The sequence below is a fragment of the Chlamydotis macqueenii genome, chromosome 21, assembly GCF_036417535.1.
Source record: "Chlamydotis macqueenii isolate bChlMac1 chromosome 21, bChlMac1.mat, whole genome shotgun sequence".
In the NCBI taxonomy this organism is placed as follows: Eukaryota; Metazoa; Chordata; class Aves; order Otidiformes; family Otididae; genus Chlamydotis; species Chlamydotis macqueenii.
In genome coordinates, this window is record NC_141576.1 from 7,528,744 (window position 1) to 7,552,117 (window position 23,374).

General features: G+C 42.0%; 1 protein-coding gene across 1 annotated transcript in view; it reads left to right on the top strand.

The window, feature by feature from the left end:
• CAPZB (capping actin protein of muscle Z-line subunit beta) overlaps positions 1-23,374 on the top strand; it is a 69,138-nt gene that overhangs the window by 41,158 nt on the left and 4,606 nt on the right. Inside the window, exons 5-8 of the mRNA XM_086764280.1 lie at positions 1,731-1,844; positions 14,526-14,667; positions 15,178-15,294; positions 23,201-23,266. Of these exons, the coding sequence (XP_086620406.1) occupies positions 1,731-1,844; positions 14,526-14,667; positions 15,178-15,294; positions 23,201-23,266 (439 nt within the window). The remainder of the gene's footprint in view (positions 1-1,730; positions 1,845-14,525; positions 14,668-15,177; positions 15,295-23,200; positions 23,267-23,374) is intronic.

Sequence of the window (23,374 nt, forward strand, 5' to 3'; positions counted from 1 at the left end):
TTGTCCGTCTGTCTTTTCTCAAATAGCCTCCATTTAAGTTTTCAAATGTGTTGTCAGTACGCTTCCACAAAAAAAAAAAAAAAAAAGAAAAAAAATATGAGGTTGTATTATGAGAGGGTTTTTTGGGGTTGTGGGGTTTTTTTTTGTGAAGTCGCTGCTGGCTCGAACCATAATGAGTTGAAAATGCCACAATCTGCTAGCTAGAAGAATCTGTTACTGGGCTTCCTTTACATCCCTTTCCTGCAGCCTGCAAAAGACATCTAATGTTTACAGTTAAAGCATCTTGACCATGGGTTCCCTGCTCAGTGATTTCCTCGTACGTGATGAGAAGCAGTGTTCTGAATTTACAGAAAAAGTAGAGTTTTTTTTGAATCTACCTTTTAAAACTTAGTAGAGAGAGAAAAAGTAAGCGCATCCTAATGGATGCTGCTGATGAGGTGGTGCATTGCCTGGTGTATGACCCCTGGCTTTGCTTTTGCAGCCTTCATGATAGCAAGGGCAGTGCTCTGCCTGAGCTTCTTTCGTGTCGTTGGTTTTGTGTGTGCTGCCTGGTGGGTGTAGGTGTGCCATTTGGGAATCCCGCGGGTAGCACTGGTGGTGATTTTTGTGCAAATCTTTTCCAGATTTCAGAGAGTTGTTAGGTAAAGGAGCACTACTGTAGCTGCTGACTTTTCTCCAAAGCAACCAAGTTTTCAGCAACTGTTTTAAAATGAGAGCCACCACCTGGAAAACATTGCCCTGGGTGGACGTGACAATAATGATTTAGCTTTTCCTGGTGTCTCACCTCTTGAGTCAGATACGATAGGGAGGAGCGAGGTGTTGTGAGAGCGCAAAGCCGGAGCGAAGCAGAGCCTGTTCTTTGTGCTTTGCGTTAAACAGATGTCAAAACTAGGTGCCTTTCTGGGAAATGAGTAACAAATGGCTACTGAGGAAAAAGCCCTTGCGTATGGACTGCATTAAGACCCTAGTGTTAGTAGGCTGGAGTATTTTGAAAAGTGAGTAGGTAAAGGGGAGAGGTACCTTTCTTTAAACTAGCAGTGATATATGTAGGTTGATTATTCACAGGGGAAATGAAAAGGAGAATGGAGGTTTAAGAATGGGAATTATGAAAGTCTCGAGCAGATGGGCGAAGGGCTCCATTAATCTTTTAATACCAAATCTTTCATTAAGAGCACAAAATCTCTTCCACACCTGCAGAAATTATAGTAAAATCTGCAGCTTTACAAACCCCTCCTTCGAGCTGTTCAAATGCTTTCCTAATGTTCTGCTAAAAGTTGAGTTTGTTTCAAAGCAAAATAGTGGAGGAGAATTTGAACCTTAATTGTAGACAGCAGTGTTTGGCTCAAATACTGTCGAATCCCAAATAAAACTACACAATCTATTTGTATTTGCATGAAAATAATTTTAAATATGTAATATGCAACAGCTGAAGCCTCATTTTTGAATGTTTAAGAAGAAACAGATTCAAACCCAAGCATGATTATTTATACAGTAGAAACCTGAAGATGGGGAATGTTCCCCAGGGGCACTGTGAACTTTGAGGAGTCAGTGTCCCCTTTTGTCAGTGTTTGAAATGGCTGTTGAGGGTGAAATTCTTACAGATAGGTGGTTCTTAGTACCTTTTGGTTTTCTGGAAGTTCAGCATCTGTGGGTGGAGTCAGACCTACCGATCTCAAAGCTGTCGGTTTGTCTCAGTTGTAACTGTCTCTGTTTTCCTGTCTCTTTGGCAGATCACCATGGAGTAACAAATACGATCCTCCCCTGGAAGACGGTGCCATGCCATCTGCTCGCCTGCGCAAGCTGGAGGTGGAAGCCAACAATGCCTTTGACCAGTACAGAGACTTGTATGTCAGTTCTACCGTACAGAGCCCTCTGCTTTCTTTGTTTCCTTCAGCAGGCATGCAATACACACAATGAGTCTAAAGTGCAGTCACTAGCTACCTCTGAGAGGGGCATACCGATGTATAGCAGAGGAAGAAGGGTAGACAGCCACTGATCTGCTGGTGGGGAGCGTATCTGCTGTGATTTCACGATACGAAAACATGATCAATTTTGTCAGCTGATGCTAAAGGCAGATGCTGAGGTGCTTTCCTGCCTCCTTCCCCTCTTTAACAGATAAATGGCATCTTTGTCCTGAAATGACCTGTGTTCTCTTTGGTCTTGACTAAGTTCAGCCTTAAACCATCTGCTTTTTCCATTCCCTCAAGACTGTACTCTCTCAAAATATCTATCTATATATATAGCAGCAACTTTCACATCTTCCAGTGGCTAACATTCTGAAATGCAGCAGTTGTGTGGGGATTATTGTCCTTCTGCTGCAAAGGCTGTTCTCTGGTGCTTGTTTTAGGCCCTGTCTTGTTAAAGAGATGTAAAGCAAAGGCATTAATAAAGCATGTGTAAGATAAACGTAGATTAAGCCATGTCTTTTTGAAAGCAGCAATAGGAAACTGTCTGGTTGACGTGTCAATTGAACAATTTTTCTAAAAGGGAGAACTGCACTGGTCTGGCATTGCAGTCACATCCAAGGTCTCGAGATGTGATCAGGTTTAGCTGTCACCTTTAGAGATTGTGGTCTCCTAAGCAGCGATGGGATGGAAATAGTAATGCTAAATCTAAAAAGCAAGCATGTGCTGCAGAGCAAAATGAACTTACTGCTTTGTCTAATAATGGGATGCTTTCTTATTGGAGGTGCCTAATGACCATGAAAAAGGTGCACAAACCTCATTGCTTCTTTATATTGCACGAAAATGGAGATAAAACACATCCTTAGATTGTAGCTGCTCATGTGTCACTGTACTATTGCAGTACTAACAAAAGTAGGTAAAAAGTTACTTTTCTTGCTAGATCTTATACTCGATTTAAGATGTGACTTGATTTAAGTGTAGCCTGTCTAAATGTGTAATCCTCGCACTTTTGATACAGGTATCAAAGTTTTACTTATTTTCATGCATTATTTTCATAGATATCCAACTTCTCTTGTAACTAACAGTTGTTATTGGTAGAATACTGGAAGAAAGGAAGTTTGCATATGCAGCAAAGCGAGGTTTGCAGTTCCTTCCCACATGCAGAACAGACCAGGACCAATAGGTTTTTTATACACTAGGATGAAAATGGGTAGGTTTATGGAACTAAGGTTGTCTTTTTAAATCCCTCTCTGGTCAGATGACCGTGAAGTCACAGCTGGATACAATAACTCCTTTGAAAAGGTTTCATTTGGAAGAAGGAAGGCATGGTACAGGTTACTCTCAGGCTGAGGTGAATCTGCTGTGGTACAACAGTAGTCTTAATGTGGACTTGTAGTAGTAGTAGAGTATGTGCTTCCATACAAGCAGTCTTGTGTGGAAGTAAAAGGTGAGATTGCATCAAATTTCATCTTTCGGTTTGTCAGTCCAAGTTTTATAGGGGGTACACTGTTGGAGGAGAGGGGTTTCTCACAAAGGCTTCATTCTGGTGTCATCAGCCAGAAATGAGGGAGGCATTATGGCTTGCAGCGCAGTCAGACTAGAGAAGCACATCTGTCAGCACAGTACGCTTTGATTCATGTTAGGATCTCAAAAACGTGTCAGAAAAGGAGGAGAAGGGTGGCTTACATTTTGCTGAGTGGTGTAAAAATTGTGGCAATTTTGGAAAGAATTTGCAAAATTATGCAAACTTAACCTGGCCATTGGAAGGATTCCTCATGATTGAAATTGGAAACGATTTGTGCTTTACCTACAATGGAGATTTGGATAGAAACATGCTTTTGTTCTGGTAGTTGGACTCTGCAGTTTCCTTAATAAGACAATTGGATTTTGTGTTTTGACAGCAGAAGCTGAACTTTCAGTTGGACGTCAGAGCAGGAGGAAAATGAGGTGGGGGTAACAAGTGCCAGCTTTTTGCACTGCTGCTTATTGGTCTTGCCAACGTATCAGACTGAGAATGACTGTAACAATTACCGGCATAACAGCTGCTGGAGCCATGTGGGAGTCTGAAGTGTGGGGAAGGTTCTAGTGGGAACAAGATGGCAATTGCAGTGATGTAATTTCCATGGGCTAGCTAGACCTGGAAACTAATCCTGTACACCCACTGTAAAGCCAGAAGTGAGGCTGAGCCATGTGATGTCGATAAAAGGTGTTGCTGGCCTTCTGGTTTGGCAGTTTGCAGTGCTGGGAAAGGAGTGCACGATGCGTCAGTTCCAGGACAAAGTTGTTAGCGTTTTTTCAAATTCCAGAGCCAGTGACAACAGAGGTTTTCCAGTATTGTAAAATATTTCAGGCTCGTTTGAAAGTGTTGATGTATTAATCAAAAAATAAGTAGCGTGCTGGCAGTCTTCAATATTATATCTTTTGTAAGAATTATAGTTTCTGTTATATGGAAGATTTATAACAGGTCCGCCTTCCAGTAATGGTGTTCATTTTGTAGGCAGTGTGCAAAAAAAAGTTTCTTGACTTGACCTGCAGGGACTTCTATTGGCTCTATTCACTCTGGCGGGGTTGTGGGTCCAAACAGACTGTTCATAAGTGACACCAAGCTAATCAATACTTTAATACGTTACAAACAGCTGTAATGTGTACATTGTAATTTAATTTACATGTAGTTTAATGTAAATTGTAATGCATTACAAACTCTTTCTTAAAAAATGTGAGTTTAAGTGCACCAGTTGTTGCATGTTAGACTTTCAGCTTGCATTGCAGATGAAGAGGATGAAAATGATGCTGAGAGAGAAGCTCTGATCTGGCACATCAGGTTCTTACGCAGCCATCCCATCCTGTAAGAGGTTGTTCTGTCCTGCTGTCTCCGGGGTAGAGAATGTTTCTGGGCTACACCTCTAACCACAGCTATGCTGTGTTTTACAGTAGAGAGGTAACAGTTAATACAAAAATAATCTTACGTAAGCAGTCATTCACAGAGAGAACCGAGCTCCAGTGTGCTTGAACTTCCTGGGCTGTTAGACATTTTATTCTTATAATGAGGGGTTCTGCTAGGTTTTTCAAAGCAGTTTGTGGCTTTGTTTCCAGCCTTGCTGGGCGAAACTGCTGGATCTTGTGCTTGCAGTCATCTAGCCAGTATGGACTGCCCATTTTGGAAAGGTGTTGTGTATCCTAATGCCTTGGAAGCCCTTGTCCCTGAGACGTTGCTCTGCATGGTGCTCACTTCACTCCTCAGCTTTACATCTTATACTGGTCACTCCAGTGGGGAGCAGAAGAGGAAGATGTTTCCTTTGTAGAGAAAAATAAGTGCTTTTGAGAATATGTGCTATTCCCACTCTGCTCAGCGTGCAGTCCAAGCTTCCTCTGGATTATCTCCCATTTTACCTTTACGCACAGTAAGTGGTAATATCTCAGAGAGTTCATCCGGGGTGTCTTCCAGGACTGCAGATAGTTTCAGTTTTTCCTTGTGTCAGTCTCACTTGGCCCACATACCATTCCTTTTTGGATATCAGTTCTAATCAGGTGTGGTGAGTATCCACCTACATTTAATGAGTCATTGGCATGTATTTGCCATTTCCCAAGGGGCTGGCACCTGCTAGCGTGGGTGTTTTGAGGGAATCAGCCTGTTAGGCATTTGTTAACATATTAACAATCTGTGTGTAATAATCTATTCAGATCTGCTCGCTGGTGACTAGTCTTAAATTCTAGTTTTGTCCTCAAAAGTTTATTGGCCAGCACACTGAGTGACTGCAGCGTGAAAAGGAAGTTTGGAGAAGTCTTGTAATATTGCATGGAGTTGTTTCAAATCATGAAAGCTTGAGAAGAACAACTCTGCAGAATTTTCAGTGCCTTTGAACCAGTGCTGGATTGTTCTCTCTAAGTTTTAATGCGAACTACCTTTAAGTATCTCTAGAGTTGCCCAACTTTTATTTCTGAAGGCACGTTAATGTCTCTTTGGGTTAAACAGGAATTAGACTGGCTTTCAATTCCCCCTCTGTTATAGATGTTAAACAACAAGCATATTTCTTGGTTGTCTATTTTACCAAAATGCATGTCACTTTCCCAAAAAACAACGGTTTGATTTTGATCTCCTGCTGCCAGGTTTAACTCAGACACTGCCTGAAGCTAATGCCCTGGTATGTTTTTGTTCTGTAAGTTATTATTCCCAGATGGAAGTCTAATATCTTACACCGTTCAGTTAGAGCCTTGGCTCTCCGCTTCCAATATTGTGAAGATAATTTCTTCAAACACATGGTTGTAATTTATTGCCCTTTGCTTGACATGTGTGTGCGACTGATTGAAATAAAAGCGTAATGAGGACCAGGGCATCTGGATAAATCTATCTATTTTAGATTCTGTGTTCTGTTGTTTTGGGTTAGAGATAATCAGTGCTTTAATTAAGTAATCTAATTGCTGTTTGTTGTCTGGAAGGAATAGTTTCTGAAGTGATTAAATAGACCTCCCTGGGGAAGGATGCTGTTGATCTGAATATTTCTGCAAATAAAATGAGTTCTGGCAACTTTAGACCAGTTTAGTAAGCTGTCATACATTTAGAAAGCTATCCCTTACCTCTTTGTTTCTTGGGTTAAGTTGGATTTATTGGTATTTTTGATTTTTAACAGCTTAAAAAAAAAAACCAACAAAAAAAAAAAAAACAAAACCAAAACCCACTCCTTTTAATCATTCTGCTCCTGAAAATGTTTATTGATTAAGGTTTTGAGTTCCCTCAACAGAGTAAGCCATGAAGCTTCTGCTTCTGTCCGTGTTTTGATGTTGATCCATTTTCAATTTGTTGTATTAGACAAGGACAAGGAATTTGGTAGGAGTGGAAGGAGGTCTGGGAGAGGATTGACCTCTAAAATGTCTTCATTGTGTGTAATCCTCTTGTTATTGAATTTTGGATTGGAATCCTGTCCAAAAGGGAGTTAGTCACTCAAGTTTTTGATGGTGTTAGCAGTGCTGAGGATGGCACCCCCGCCAACCAAGCATTTCAGTTCTCTTTGCAGCATAGATGCTGCCTAAACTAAACATCCATCACCTTTCTCTCCTCAGCTTGAGGAAGAAAGGCTACAGTCAGTTCAAAAGTCCTGGAAGCTCCTGGATAGCTTTCTCCTTTTCAGCTGGTTTTTTACCTTTTTTCTTAGCTTGTTTTGGATTGTGTACTTGAACCACCTCTGATACTAGCCTTTGTCTGTCTTGCTATGAAAAAAAAAGACAAACTTCTGTTAATGCTGCCTTTAGATTTTAACTCTTTCACAGCGCTGCTGTAGTTTGTCATCTAACTTCTCCTTCCCTGCCTTTGTATATCCCTTTACCTGGTCCAGCACGGCTCTCTACCTGGTCTGGTAGACCATGAGATGCTCTGAATGGCGTTCCTTCCTCTCCAGTTTTGAAAATACTTTGCAGTTCTCAAGAGAGAAATTTGTAGCAATTGCTGTGTTTATCTGTTTGACCCAATCTGACTGATTTTGTCCATGGACCAGCGCTGATTCCAGCAGGTAGATAAAAGGAGAGCACCAGATGTAAGCGGCGTAATGAGTGCTTTTGGTTTTCGCCCAGCTTGCCAGTGCTCGTGCCCGTAGGTGTGCACGGGGAGCAGCCGCCGAGCTTCGATCTCTGCAGCCTGCCGTGCAACTTTCAACTCACAAAGTGATTGGGCAGTTGTGAGCTCTTTATAGAAGCACTCCGTCTGTGTTTAGATATAAACCTAGTTTGCCTAAACGAAAACCCAGGGAAAGCTTTGAAGTGACTTTATTGCCATTAGCTCACTGTTCCTCATTAATGGTTACTAGCCCTTTGTGATGCCTTTCTCTTGGGCATGAGAGTTGCTGTGGTTTTCACAGCAAGGGCCCTGCAGATTGAATCCAGATGCATTTGTTATGCGTCCTAGTGCTAAGGAAACCTGACTTTCCATCTCGCTGCTGGCTAGGCTTTTGCACAATAGGGTGTGACATCAGGATTATGTCATCTGTGAGATTCTTGCCTCTGGGTTAGACTGATAAGTCCAAGATGAAGTCTCATAAGACAGACCCAAACTGCCAAGATGCTCGCTGCTTTAATGTTGGTGTGCTTTTAAAATTAAAACCATGCTGTTTTCCCAAGGAAATTGTTTGGATGTAAGAGTAAACAGAGTGGTGTTGGGGTCCCTTCCTTAACTTGCCCATGGGCAGCTCAAAACTCAAAACAGAATCAATATTGAAGTTGTTGATAGATATTACACAGATTAGAGTAAATTTAGAAGAAGAGAGGAAAAAATTAAGCGTACCAACATGCTGTGAAAACTAAATTACTTGCTTTTCATCTGATTTTTTTTTTTCTCTTTTTCTTCGGGTGCTTCGTTTTGGAGCAGCTCTGAACAGACTGCATTCTTATCTTCTGAATCTGAGCTTTTCAGCAGAGGAGGAGTTTTTCCCTTGGGTTCCCACGGTTCTCTGTGATTACATAAAATCCCAACACTGGAGAGGGAAAACTTTTATTAAGAGGTCAGCACTGATGATGCAGCGTTATCCTCAAACACCATTCTCTGAAGGTTTTAAATCCCTAGTAAGAAATTACTTACATGCTTTCAGAAATTGAGTGACATGAAATTTTGAAATCTCAGTTTATTATGTATGTCCCATGAAATCCGTAGTCTGCACAGGCTTTGGCAAACTTAATCATGACACAGAAGACTTCTGCTGCTCTCTTTTCCCCTCCTACCCGTATTTGAGTTATAGCTGGCAGAGTCTAAAATGTGTCAGACTGTTGGTGCGTGAAGCGGTGGGCTGTCTCTCCAAGAGCACACTGGTTGAAGGGATGGGTACGGGTGAAAGATTTGTAAGCACTCGGTGCTTCCTGGTGGTTAATGAACCGGTTATTCGTTTGGACATGTTACAAAGTGACCCATTGTCTTGCTTATTAGGTGGCTAATGGAACTGTTTCCAGGTGACTTCTCAAAAGGGATTTGGTCATTAGTTTCCATCTGCCAAGAGCAATTGGATGGTAAGGAAAATGTGAGCAATACATGTTTTTTTTTTTAAATAATGAAAGGTCCTAGAAAGCACAAAACGGGAGGTTCTCGAAAATTTGCAGCCTTCAGGATCCCATTGTTTGGATACTGTTTTCCTTCCTTGCAGAGTTCTTGCACTTCACAACTCTGTTTCGCAGTTTGAGTCATCCCACCGTGCTCCAGATGTGTGCTTTCAAGTACAACTGGCATTGAAGTTACACATACCTAACTAGATTGGTATGTTTGCTCGAGGGATTTTTGCACCTGTGTATGCTGGAAAGAATCTCTGTAAAATACCTGTGCAGAGTCCACAAGCATGCTTTGGGCTGTGTTCATAAACTATGGTGAAAAACAGCTGGGCTAAATACACAAACATTTTACCTTCTTCATTTTAAGTATTTAGGTAACATTCTGAAAGTGTTATACAGTTGCACTCCTGGGACGGGAGGAGGAGGGAGAGAGGAATTGTAAATCATCTGTACTCTCGCCAGTGGAAGTGTTACATCCTGGTTAGTTCCTGATACCAACTTGTCCTTTTTATTAACGAACAGGCTCGTGAGCCTCGTTACTAGAAAGCTGGGTGGAGGACACAGGCAACGAATTTATTTAGTGACAACTCTGATCTCTTGATGTTGTCCTGAAGACTTTTTTCTTCAGGAATGGCAGAAGATTTGAATGAACACCTTAGCAGTGTTTTGGTTTTGGTGGAGGGTGGCTTGCTGGAACTTGCCACTTACTTTGTATTTCTGTTGCTATTTATGTGCTGGTTTGAAGTGACGGGGTGCAGGCGTAGGGGAAGGACTTGGTGAAAACTGTGTCAAGTCACTGGCCCTTACAGTCATCTATTTTAATACTAGTTAAAGTGTCTCCTCCTTCACCTGATCTTTTAGGTAATGTTTTGGGGTTGCTGTTAGACACTAGCTTCTCAGATTGTGTCCTTAGTCATTGTCACTCTTGTAAAAACATTTGTAGCTAAATCCTCAATATTTTCCTTTGGGGTAGGTTTTTTAAATGACAGCTTTCTTGGAAGTCTGATCTAAATAGATGGAGACATTTCCCTTTCTAGCTGAACTTCTGTAGCTGGAAGAAACAGCTTTGCAACCTTTAGGGGGAAAAAAAAAAGAAAAGAGATTTTGCTGCTTTAAAGGAGCTGGTTTGAAGGACTGTCGAACTCTTCAGAAGGTTTGCGTAGCCAGTCTGAGATTCCAGATATGGGTACTTTGGCATGAGGTTTTTATGGCTTAGTGCTGCAGGAGCCATAAGCCAGACACAAAAACCCACCCTGGTGTCTCTGGCTCTCGGTTACTTACTGGAAAATGCACAAGTGTTTTTATGGATGAGCGATTAGGTTCTGAAGTGTAATTGAAAGTCATAGCTTGGCTTTATTGCTGTGTGGTGGAAACTCATTTTCTCAGTATAGGGTCCAGCATTCATTTGCAAGGCTTGCGAGAAGTAGAATGCTATCAGGAAAGTTACAGTGCCTTTTATGATTCTTTAGTGGTAAAACAAAGTGATTAATCTGTCCTCCTTTCTTGAGGTCTATGCTTGAAGCTGGGGGATTTCCTCCCCTATGACATCCCTCTTGAAGTTACGGCTTTGTTCTGGCCACAGTCTCGCTATTTCATGGATACAACTCGAGTTCCTTAAACAAGTTTCCATCCTGTGTCTCCACCCGCTTGAACTTCAAACACTTCATAAAGCTTTGGATCACTCTTAGCTTAAATATTTTCTTTTATTCTTGCATTCGTAAAGTAGGTCAGTCTTAAGTGTGACATTTCTTATATAAAACAGCTTTTTCCAGGAGTTCTGTGGTTTATGAGTAACGGGTATGAAACTTAAGTGTTTGATCATGACATGAAAACCAGAATTGATTTTGAGTTAAATGCTATTCTGAAGTTTGGAAAGAGAATGAATGATTATGGTAGGCCTTGTGTCACCTTCCTGGGCAACCTGCTAGAAAGTGGTTTTACCAGAGATGGAAGAACACTGGCTGTCTTTGAAGAGGACAGGGATATCACTTGGTGGTGTTTTGGGTTTAATGAAGGGATATGATAACCATCAGACTATGTTTTTTCATTGTTTTGTAACAAACTGTCTGTAGGTAAACCCAGAGTACATCCTGGACAGATCCATGTCCTTAAGCAAAAGAGAAGCGATTTTTTTTTTGTTTGAATTGCTGTCCTTTGAAGATGGTTTATCCTTTTGGGGTGTTTCTGAGGTACCCCAATACAAATTGGAGGTTTTTCTGTGGTGTTGTGCCTCTTGTACATCTCAAAAGCATCTGCTGATTGCTTTGTGCTGGAGCTTGGATGCTTTGGGAGAGGACTCAAGCTTCTAAAGAAGACACATTGCCTTTTACGACCGCTGTTGTGCGGGAGGATAATGAACCACGAGCAGGGGTATCCAGAGCGGGCGATCAGAGAGAATTACGTTAGATCCAGGAGCTAGGTAGTGCTTTCATAGTGTTTTGCTGCTACTTCAGCATGTAATTTTGATGTGCCTGTGCCCTGCTTTGCCCATTCATTTCTTTAATGGAGAAGACACCACGTTATGCCTTCCAGGAACCTTTTCCAAGCTGGTTACCTCTCCTGCTTGGATTTTAATAAGTGCTGCTTTTTAATCTATGGTGAAGGGTTTCTTGGAGGTAGTCCAGCCTTCCTGCAGCAAATCCAAGTTCATGAATGTTGATTTAAGTTCCTACCAATCTGTCATTCGGTTGTCTGTTACGTAGCAGCCAATTAACCTGTAGCACTTCTTTATTTTTCTTGAAGAAAACAAGTTTCAAGGAATGTTCTCCTCTCCAAACATGACTTTCCTGGGTTTAGATAGTCTTCAGAAATCCCATTTCAGTGCGTTTTCATTGCTGTGCGAGGAAAGGTGAACTCTAATGTAGTGACTGATTATATATATTTTCTCCCTGTGAAGGAGGAGTGAATTTTTGAGGTGATTATATATTGCTGAAGCACAGAGGAGGCTAAGGTACATCCCAGCGTGCCTTGGATTCATAGCGATTCAATCGCTGGCATTGTTGTTCGAGTCTCAAGATACTGGATCTGGCTGTGGCAAAGCAACTTTATTGAAATAGCATGTCGGTATTTAAAACAATATTAATACTATATTTGATTCATTAAATATACAAAGGCACGTTAAAGCGTTTCCATGTGTGCTCTGTTAGTTCTGGCGGGAGGTTCTTCAGATGGTTTTATGTGGTTTCAGACAACATTTTAGCACATTCTTAAAATACCCACAAAAGCCTTTATGTAAAATCTCATAAAGGTGAACCACATAAAAATGATTTTTTTTTTCTGTTTCATGTCATTAGGATCAAAGTACGGTAGGTAAGAATAAATTTCCAAAAACCTTGTTTCGATCCCTCTCTTAATTAATGTTTCATGCTCATAGCAAGCTCATAAAGTGGGTAATGGGGAAACTGTCTGTGCTCACTAGAATATTCTGTGCCTGCCAGTTCATTTTGAGTGAATTCACTTATTCTATATATGATTTTTTTTTTTTTTTTTTTTTTTTTTTTTTTTTTGAGCAAACTTGCTGTAGAAATGGACAATAGCTTCTGCGCTCCGGCCTTTGATTCACACTGCCTTTTGTCAGAGGAAGGGTCACTTAGCTTAGAAAGGCGGTTTGCTGCAGGACTGAAATCCCCATTAACTGCATTAACCGAAATCCATTTGTGAGTTCCCCAGGGGATATAAAAAGGGTGTTTGTTGGTTTGTTAGGTTTAAATTGCCTGCTGGAAGTCTGGCTTTAGCGCCCCTGTGGAGCAAAGGGCTTTCCTTTTTTAACGGTGTATTATCAGTGCCTTGACAAATGTCGTAGGACAGAGGTGAGTATGTTGGTCCAGATTCAGCTGGGTGATGAGGAGCAGTAGTCACCCACTAAAAACAAAATTACGTGGTGAGTTAAGATGAAGTCATACACCGCTCCTGGGGTCAGCATTGTTTTTGATACAGACTTGGATGCATGCAATTAAAAAGAACTGAGGCTCTTTGATGACTCTGCCTTCTTGAAACAACATACTAGATTGGTTTGTAAGTGCAGAGGAGATGTTGGAAGTTGCCTGTGTTATTTGCATTAACTTTGCCGTATCTTTTCTCCTAATTTGTAGAAAAGCGTGGGTCAGTGTTCTTGAATCTACAACACTTCAAGCTAATACATGAAGTCCAAAATGCACAGTAAATCAAATCTGAAGTGCCATTAACAACTGTCAGACTCGTGTTTAGAAAGGAGGGGAGCATGAAGGTGGGAGGGTTCGACAAGCTTTTCGTGCTGGTGATGAGTGATACCCTCTTGCAGAAGTGGAGAAACATGCAGTCACTTGCAGATCTATGATCATCTTGCTCCTGGCAGTGAGAGGCAGGAACATAGACCGGTTTAATCGGCGTGACTCTCTCCCAGTTTAGCTGCTGGGAATTGTCAGTCATAGCAGCTCCTCATGTGTTTGGATGATGAGCTTTTTGCTCTCCTACAGACAATGAATTCTCAGGCGTTTTGTCTGCTTTATGTGTGTGCTTGCAGAGTGGCAATATGTGCTCAGAAGAGAACAGAAATATCTGACTACTAGAATGTCTTGTCACTGATGGTCTGGCTCAGCTGAAGTTGCCTCTTCTCCTTTCCATAGCTCTTTGCAGGAGATGGTGATTCTCTGCGGCATGAGTTCATTGCTGAGAACTAAGAGTTGTGAAAGAGTATTTCCCTTTTGTGTGATACTCCTTCTGGTAACCTGAGAACCGAAACAGTTGGGAAAATGCTGTGCGTTAGCTTCGGTGTTCTAGAAGTCAAAATTGCTGCTTGTGCATCTTCCTTCCTACAGGGTTGGGTTGTTTACCAGTATTTTAAAGCGTGTCTTCCATCTGGCACATAAGGAGCCTAGCACTAGTGTTATAAGGAAGGGGTTGGATTCTGCAGATGCCATTGCTTTGTTAGTTTTCTAAGAGTACACATTTTGCTACCAGAAACCTGAGATTTGGGTAGTCCAGCTTGCTTTCTATCGTGTACTGTGTCTGAAACGGGAATAATACATAAACCTCAACAGCATCCCATCATTTCTAAGAACCTTGGTTTCAGTTCAGCTCTATTTGCAATAAATCACTGAGTCAGCTCCACACAAACTTTTCAGACAGCAGCATAAAACTACTTGCTCGCTCCCTTTTTTCTTAATTAGCAGACTTTGTTGTAAAGAACTTCCAGACTTTCCTACTAGTGAGAGAAAAGGGAAAAAAAAAAAAAAAAAAAACACCCCGAAACTGTAAAATAAAGCCTTACTCTCAGCCCACTTTGTAGCTTGTGCTTTTACCAGCTGTTATAGTTAATTGGAATCAGAGGAATTGTTTGCTCAAGTACTGTAGAAATCTGTAGCTAGCTCTGTTTCTCACTAGACTTTTATTCTCCTTTAGAGAAAAGTACAGGATTTTTGTAAATAAAGTCTCTGTATTATAAAATGCTTTAAACTGCTGTGTTTCTAAGTATATAACTGGTGAGAGCGTACCATCTAAAAAGGAAAAAAAATCTTTACTAAGATATAGAGATTCTGCTTATTTAAGATTATTAGTGATGTCTGACTCTGGCTTGGATCCCGCTTCCTTCTAACACGCCTGTTGGATTGCGTCCTGCAGGTATTTTGAAGGTGGAGTCTCCTCTGTCTACCTCTGGGATCTGGATCATGGTTTTGCTGGGGTGATCCTCATTAAGAAAGCTGGAGATGGATCAAAGAAGATTAAGGGATGCTGGGATTCCATCCACGTGGTGGAGGTTCAGGTACAGCCTCTGGGGCAGCCGATATTCCTCAGTGAAAACAAAACCCAGTTAATTCCAGACAATTAACGAGCACAGGTGTTCCATTGAACAATGCAATATTGTGTTAGGGGCTGTAAACTTCTTTCCCCTGTTAATTTTTGAAAATTCCCTGAAGCAATTTGGATAGAGATAAGTCAGGGCTGTAATCAAAAAAGAATCCCAGAAGAATTGAAAGTATGTTACATTCTGTGCATGTGATCCTGAGATTTTTATATTTTTTTTTTAACATAAAGGTCTACAGATAAATATCAGTAATTAGGTAATAAAAACAAGGTAATAGGAGGTTAAATTGCTCTAACTAGATTTGCTTTGGAAAATTAGGGAACTATGCACGCTTACAAGCATTTTTAAGAAACAGACTCTGCTATGTGAGTGGAGTTAGACACGTCTGTCCTGGGGTCTTTGGAGCCAGCCACCATTTAGTTTTTGGAGGGATTTTAACCTTTTGTCTCTATGTCTTTCCACTTGTAGGAGAAATCCAGTGGTCGTACTGCTCATTACAAGCTGACCTCCACAGTGATGCTGTGGCTGCAGACTAATAAAACTGGTTCTGGTACCATGAACCTTGGAGGGAGCCTTACCAGACAGGTACGTCTCTATACTGGCATGGGTGTAGGCTGCACACCCGAGGCCTGCCTTTCCTTATTTATATGCCCAGTAGCCCCAGTCAGGAACAAAAAGTTGATTTTGTGAGGTGTTGTATAAACATCTATTCTCCTGCTGCGTACACAGCCCAGTGAAACAGTTAATGCAGAAGTGTGTAATTACCAGGAAGCCCCTTGAACTTTGCTTGACGGCAGTTTAGCTTTCAATTAAAAATAGAAAGCATTCAGTAGGAGTTTAGACTTGCTTTTAAGTTTTAGTTTTTCTTTTGGTACTCCTAAATTTTTATACTTCTGTATGTGTTACCCAGACAAATATTTTTATCTCTAAGATTTGCCCACTTTGGTACTGGAAGATTCCAATAGGATTATAAAAATACAAGATGACCTCTTTTGCTATGTCTCTGTTTTAAAAGCCGGCTAGGCCACCATCATTGAACCAGTATTTTGCATTGACTAGAGGATTCTTCTGTTCTTAAAGACACCAGTTATCTTTTAGTGTCCTTCTTTAGTATTTTCCTCCTGCAGTACCAGGACATAGATTTAAAAAAAAAATCTCAAAAAAAAAAAAAAAAATCCTCTAAACATTTGGAGGGTTTTTTTTGTGCCAGTGTTAATTACTTTGACTTCCTCTTGAGAGCTGTTTTTCGTGAGGAAGGTGCCAGACTGATGACTGTTCAGGCAGTGCTGCTGTCTCTGTCTCTGACAGACAGAATCTGCTGGGCTTGACTTCAGTGGGTGAAGGTGCTTCTGCCCCAGCCACCTGCCAGAGGTTGCCGTCTCCCTGCTTCGTGCGGCTGATGAATTGCGGTTGCTTAAGATCGGGACTGTGGAAATCAGTGACTGGAGCAGAGTAATAAACTCTGGAGGACAGGAGGCATATTGTATGGCCATGAGTGACTAGAGAGATTGGCAGTAGCTACAGCTCCTTTATGAGACTTCCCAGGGCAGCCTTTCGATACAGAGGACAATGCAGACTCTGTTAAACAGTTCATGTTTTTGTACAGGTTTGAGCCAGGCGAAGGAAAGAAGGATCTGTGATTGCAGAGAGGAACTGAAATGGTGTTAGCATTGCAGTCGCAGAAGCTTGCCCTAGACCTGGGTGATTTTTCTTTCCATGTTGTTGATTTACAGAAGAAGCTGATGGAAAAGCCAGCGGGAAGGGGAAGGCATCTGGAGACAGTTTTGAGTGTTGCGTACTCTTTTAAAATGTTTGCAGTGATTACGCACGAGTTATGGTGACCCGGACAAATATTTAATCACAGCCCTTCCTGATGCTTTAAATCATAGCTGTGAAATGGAGGCCAAGGGCTTGACTCTGGCCATGGCCTTCTGGTGCGCGAGAGCCGTGCCAAGGAAAATGAGTCTGCTGAGAATGGGTGTCCTCAGTACACCTTGGCCTGCGCTGCTAGGCCTTGTTTAGTTTGACTTTCACTCTCTAAGCTTTACTGGGGAGATTCATGCTTCTGTCATCATTTTAACAGCAGATCATTTAATTCATCTGTGATGCATTAAAGCAGGGGCCTGCTTCCAATGTAAGTAACCATAAAAAAGCCACTGGGGTAATGATGCACTGCTTCTGCACAAACAATGGAAACTTGACTTTCAGAATTTAGCTTTGGGCCGGAGATTTTCTGTTTGCGGATGCCGTAGTAGGTTTAAGGGGACAGGCTTCATCAGAATCCAAGGCAGAAAGCTAAAATCTTCATGCTGCCTTGAGGTATGCTACGTCTTGTTTGTCCTGAGCAATTTATTTAGGTGTAGCTGAACTAAACTCCTGAGTACCTGACTGACTTTGCTGTAAATCCAGTTTGCCACATCACCTAAGGACAGCAGGTTTTATTTTTACTTTTTGGTAGGCTTTTTATATAGTCTGCAGAAAACCTAGGCACTGAAAGTAGATTTTGGTTATCTCTCAAATGGTCCGTTAGAGTTGATGTTGATACCCGTAATCTGATGTCCTAACCATAATTTTGAAATAATTTTCTCCATGGTAAATTGTACATGGTTCTGGTCAACGCAACATTTAAGCTACTTGACCACCTTTGATCCTAAAATGTGAATAGCAGATGTCCTTGCATTTCGGTGGAAGCTTTTGAAGTGTTCACAAGCTTTGTAATATCCTGGCTTATAAACTGATGGCAGAGAGAACCTTTCAGTGCTTTGAAAAGGAAGTCTGTTGAGAGCCATTACTCTGAAACCAGTTTCACCCTCGTAGTTGCGAATTTTTCGAGTGATGACTGGGATGATTAACTTGGTGGCCGGGAGCAGGCGCAAAGGAACAGCTAATGTAATGCCTCCTAATTCACCACCTCTGGCAGCGACCAAGAGCTGGGCATGTCTCGCATCAAAATGCTCTGGGGCGCGTTTGCGACTTCATATGGAAACACTTGCTCAGTAATTTCCCTCCCTGATGTCTGCAGATTGCACTCCGTGCAAGTAATCAAGCGATCCTGGTTGTTCTGTGAATGGACAGCCTGGTAGCTTGGTAGAGCTGAACTTGGATCTAGAAGTGAGGAGCTAGAAATAGCTGTTTGCTGCTGTCATTTCCTCTTGGTGAAATAGCGTTGCCCTGCATCAGACACAAACCATAGGGATTTTTGTTGCCTTTGTCAAGACTATGTGGAAAAACTTATCTTTGCATTTCTTGAACATCCCCAGACTCTTGTCACTTCCAGGCTCCCACTTAGGCTATTCTGAAATGTTGCACTGAATTTCCAAGAGTAATTTTTCCTCTCTCTCTCTCCAAGACGCTGTGTATTTGAGTATTCTTACACCTGGCATGGGGCCACGTGGTGGTACGTTCTGGGTGGATATTACTTAGCGGTCATGTCCCTATCCCAAGTCTACTTTAATGTCGTACACCAAGAATTGACGTGTCTCTTCCAATTCATTGAACTACTGCTTTTCAGTGGTTTTCCCAAAGCAGTTTTTCATGTGCTACAGCAGCAACCGTCTCTGTTTAGAAGGGGAAAGTAACTGTACAAGCGTTTTACATTTGTAAGTGGGCAGAATAAGTAAAGAGAGGGAGAGACTTTCCAAAACTTTCTTGTTTTGGGAAGTTGAAAACTTCTTTTGTGTAGCTTTAATTTACTCTATCTGGTGGTTTTCAAAATGAGAACTTCGGGCTTTTGCTTTATCAGTTCAGTTATGGGAGCTGGAATTACGGATTAATTGAAATAAAATGTCATGTGATGTGTTCTGAATGGAGTTTTGGATTTTGGTTTTGTTTAAAATGCAGGATTTCAGATTCTGTCCTGATCCAGTAGATAAATGTTTGTATATACACACGTAAGTATACAACACAGGAACAAACATATTGTCATATATATTTCTTTACAAAATTTAGGTATGTGCATAATTGATTTATGTGCATGCATGTATAAACTTTTATCTTGAGAGGATGAGATAAATTTTTAGCCAGCTCCGTGCTTGTAGGATCCATAGATCCTAACTTTGGTCTGGAAGCTTATGGAGAATTAAAGCTTAAGTGACATCTTCACATTGGACACTTCATTAGATCATTGGTGAAGCAGTCCTTTTGTATGGAAGAACACTTCTCCTTTTGCCCGGTGAAGGTTTTGTTCTCATCTTTAGCAATCTATGTTGTTACACATAAACACTGACACAGTGTACGTAGCCATCTCTGTTTTGACTCCAAAGGCTGTTCTAGAAGAACTTTTTGATGGAACTGGAAGGAGAAAGCTGATTTTTTTTTTCTTTTTTTTTTTTTCTATTGCTGTCGTCCTCTCCCAAGAGGCATGCAATGTCAGATAGAGAACTTCTGTTTTTACAGTTGTGTAAACAAGGGTGCTCTTCCAGACAGTCTGTTCTGGAGACAAGCCTGGATGCAACTCAAGGGAGCTTGGAGTTGAAGCACCACAGGCCAGGATGGAGGAAGTAACTCCCAGCTCGTGTCCGACCCCGGCAGGCCTCAGTCAGTACAACGACTGAGGCTGGATTTGGATAGGGAGGAGTGATGGGTGTGTTACGTGCCATCTGCCCTGACAAGGGGCCGCAGATTGAGCTGCTGCATGTCTGAGAGGAAAGGACAGGCCGTTCTACCTTCCATTTACAACAAAGGGTGCAACGCTTGCAGGGAAATGAAAAACACTAGCAGCTTTTCAATTACCTTTCATGTTCTCCAGTGACTGCAGGTAACTCCCACCCCCTCCTGATTAAAGCCAGATGCTTGGCAGATGATTTTCGCTCTGACAGACGTTAGGGTCCCGTCCTCTTTGTGTACATTGGAATGACTTGTGTCGTTTGCTGTGGCACTGCACTGCTTTGGCTGAATTTTGAGGTTTCATTAGGCTGCACTTTTATTTAAGGTAAGAGCAGCTGCAAGATCCTGTTTCATTTTATGCAAAGTAGATGTAGCCTTCGCATTTTCTGGCAAACAGTCAAAACTGCACTTTGTTGGACAGTTTTCTGGAGCTCCCTCCTTAAAAGCAAGAATAACAGGTGCTTTGCTGAGATCTCATAGCACACAGAGAACCTGTGTGTGTTTCCTAAGCCAGGATGAACATTGTGAGGAAGTGCAAGTTTGCTGCGAAAGAAGTTGGCTCAAAACCTCGAGTTTATTTACATGGGGAGCTGTGGGAAGGGGAGGATATAAAGTTGTAGAGGAAGCAGAGCCTGGGATTTCAGATTAAAGCAGCACAGATGTGCGTTGATTTTTGTACTTGAAATACTCTCTAAGCGAAGGTGGAACATTTTACAGAGCTGAGTGAAGGCTGATCTATTGCAAACTGAGCTCTCCCTGCGTTCAGGAAGATGTGCCCTGTGATATATTACTGCTCGATAAAATGCCAGCAGAGATCTCCTGCTCTTTATCATAATAGGTGAATCCTCCGAGGCTTGTGCTCTGCAATTAGGAGAGCTGTATATTTTCATCAAGTTGAGCTTTCATGTAAAGGCCTATGCCACCGACTTCCAGATGTTGGAGCATTAAGCGGGGCGCTGGCGAGTGTTTTTCTACCAGAGGGATCTTCAGGTTGTAGCTGTCATGATCCTTAAGCTCTCCCCTAGCAGTTGTCCCGTTTCCTGGAGGCACTGTCTCTTTCATTGCTAACCAAGTAGTTTTTGGGGCGCAGAGGACAGCAGAGATGTACTGAACAGTAATTGTCCGGGAAATTATTTCTGCTTCACATGAATATATGGATTTTACAGTGGGTCAGTTATAAAATAGCTGGTTTAGCAAAAGAAGAGTTTGTGCACATATGGACTAGCAGCACAGAGAGCTGATGTAGCATCCCCAGATTTGCTCATGGTTTGGAATGTACAATTTGACAAAGGATTTGGGGTATTTGTGGTTACATGGGTTAAAGTAAATACACGTGAAGGACATGAGAGGATGAGGTAAGTTCTCAGCTGATTTCTGCAAAGCTGCGAGCTCCGTGGAACTCACAACCTCCCTTTATCTAGTTACAGTTTGAAATAAGTGTTGGAGAGAGAGGCCAATTTTGCCTCACTGATATCCAAATAATTCCACATATTTTCCACCTGGAGACTTCAGTCTGCCCGCTGCTTGTGGCTTGGGAGCCTTTGGCTCGCATTGGTCTGTTTGTGTTTCATTAAAGAGATTTTCACGTCGCTCTGTGGCCAGAGCAGCTGCGGATGTTGTCTGTTCTTCAGAGCAAAACAGTAGATGAGTTATCTTCTTATCTTTCTAGTATTTTTAGATACTTTCATGATGAACGAAAGTGTTTATCCGACTTAGATTTATCTCTTCGTATTAACTCTGTATCATTTACAGAAAGCCCCAAGAGCTGCAGTATTCCATGCAGGAAACATCCAAAGTGACCAGCCAGCATTGAGAGCTTAATATACCCAGAAGAGTGAGTTTCCCTCTGAGTCAGACTCGCAGCAGATGGCTGGGGAAATGAGGCAAGGAAGCCAAGCGGCGTATCTCTCGAACGAGAGAGGAGCGACTGAGCCATGTAGACTGGACTTGGCTCTTTCTGGAGCCTTAGGTTTTTGGCTGAGCTTGACGGCAGATGGGGAGTGACAGTGGGAAGATGAGCTGCTTGTTAACATCAACTAACAGAGTGGAATTTCCCCTCAAAGCAAATTAACCCCTTTATTTAAGCAGCTATAGGCGTTCTGCTTAGGTCTGTGCAGTAACAGCCTCTGGAAAGAATCTTTAAAAATCCCACCAGCTCTGCTGTTTGTATAACATGGCTGCTTACTGACTGAACTCCATTAAAACAGCCTCTCGTAACATCTGGGCTTCCATAGCGTATAAAAATGTTTTCCTTCTGGCAGCAGTTTTTATGGAGATGTAATAATATACGTTTTGCAAAAAAATAATTCCATTTTCAGATTCTGCTTCTTCCCCATGGTGTGGAGGAGACGCAGTGGGGAGCCTGTGGAAGTAAGTGACCCGCTCCCAACTCCTCGGCTGTCCCAGATTCGGTCAATTTGCTGATAGTTCCCAAACTCACCGTAACGTGTATATATGTGTGTGCACGTAGTTCAGATTTATATTCTCCCTCTACTGCAACTGGATCTGTTCTGCAGGCAATGTGTCTCCATTACATGTAAACAATCTGACTATGATCTACAGGAAAAATTAAACGTCCTTGTTATTTTTTTCCCCCCCTCTTCTAGGTTATCTTTTGCCTTTAGGGGTCCAACTAAATTACATGCTTCCCCAAGCCTGTTAGAGACTTGGCTTATTAGAAGAAACCTGTAGCTGGCCCAGATTTTTAAACTCTGCCCTGAGGGAGGGATATGAACAGATGGATAAGAGAATTCAGTGGGATTAGTAAAACCCTTTGAAGACTGTTCTTCCCACTGCATTTTTCTCCCAGTTTTGTTTTCATGCCATCTCAGCACATCTTGTGTCAGTTGAGGTTCCTGGGACTGGTGTTCATTGTTCAACAGCTTGTCCGTGTCTAGCTGGAATTTTTATCTCAAGAACTGGAGAAGATGGACTTTTCCCTAGCATGGATGCTCAGCCGTGGGCTCTGGATGGACATTACACAGGGCAAAGTCAGGTGAAATGAAGCAAGTACTGCATTCTGCAGTACCAGCTCCCAGTTTCTGATCTTAGTGATGAAAAACCTCACCTAGTTCAGGTACCTGTCTCCTGTTTAGGTGCCACGCTAAGAGCGTGGTATCGTTACACGTTGATCCAGCCCTGAATTTGTACTGCAAAAGGCGTCTCCTTCCTTCCATACTTCCCCCCATACTTAACCACTTTGTACTTCCTTCTTCCTCATATGTAGGTAAATGTTGGTTTAGCTTTTCGGTCTAGAAAGAAAAAAGAACAACAAACCGTCAAATTTCTCTTTCCATATTGTTGCAGTAGTTAGATCACCAGTCTTGCAGGTAGTTGTGGTTTTTGTATTCTCTGCACCTTCCCTCTCTACTGGAAGGTAAATAATGCTGGAGATGCTAAAAAAGGAGAAGACGCCCCACCTGTGGTCGGAAGTAGTGTTTGAGATGAAGATTAGAAGAAGCAGCTGGTTTTGCAGGGATAGTTCACAGCGGTTAAACTGACAGCACTGTCCTTGTGTGCATCTCATCAACAACCACCTTGTAGTCACATCCACGTGCTGTGCTGCTGTGCTCCTTGTCCCGAGATCTCCTGAGCCCCTTGGTAGGTAGGGAATGACAATTTTGTAGTGCCTCTCTACACCAGGGACCTACAGCAGGGTTTTATTGATTCATGGTTTTTATTACACTATGTTTCTGTTATCAATGTGTGAGCCTTTGTCTAGTTCTGGGAATTCCTCGGTACGTTACTATTCTGTTTGCACACTGAAAGAACAGTCACTCTAGGATTTTGAGACCCACTTCTTCCATGTGTTCTCTTGGTAAGGAAAGCTGTCGTGCATCTACCGTCAGATTTCCCTGTTGCCAATGGATCTGTCTTCATTTTCTAGATGGAGAAAGATGAGACTGTGAGCGACTCCTCTCCACACATAGCCAACATTGGACGCTTGGTAGAGGTAAGCCACCACAGCGTGAGCCTGCTGCAGGTTCTCTTGCCCGTACTTGGTCCTGTTCCCTGGAATTTTGTTGCTTTTGTCTTTACAAAAAAGTTATTTATTCATACT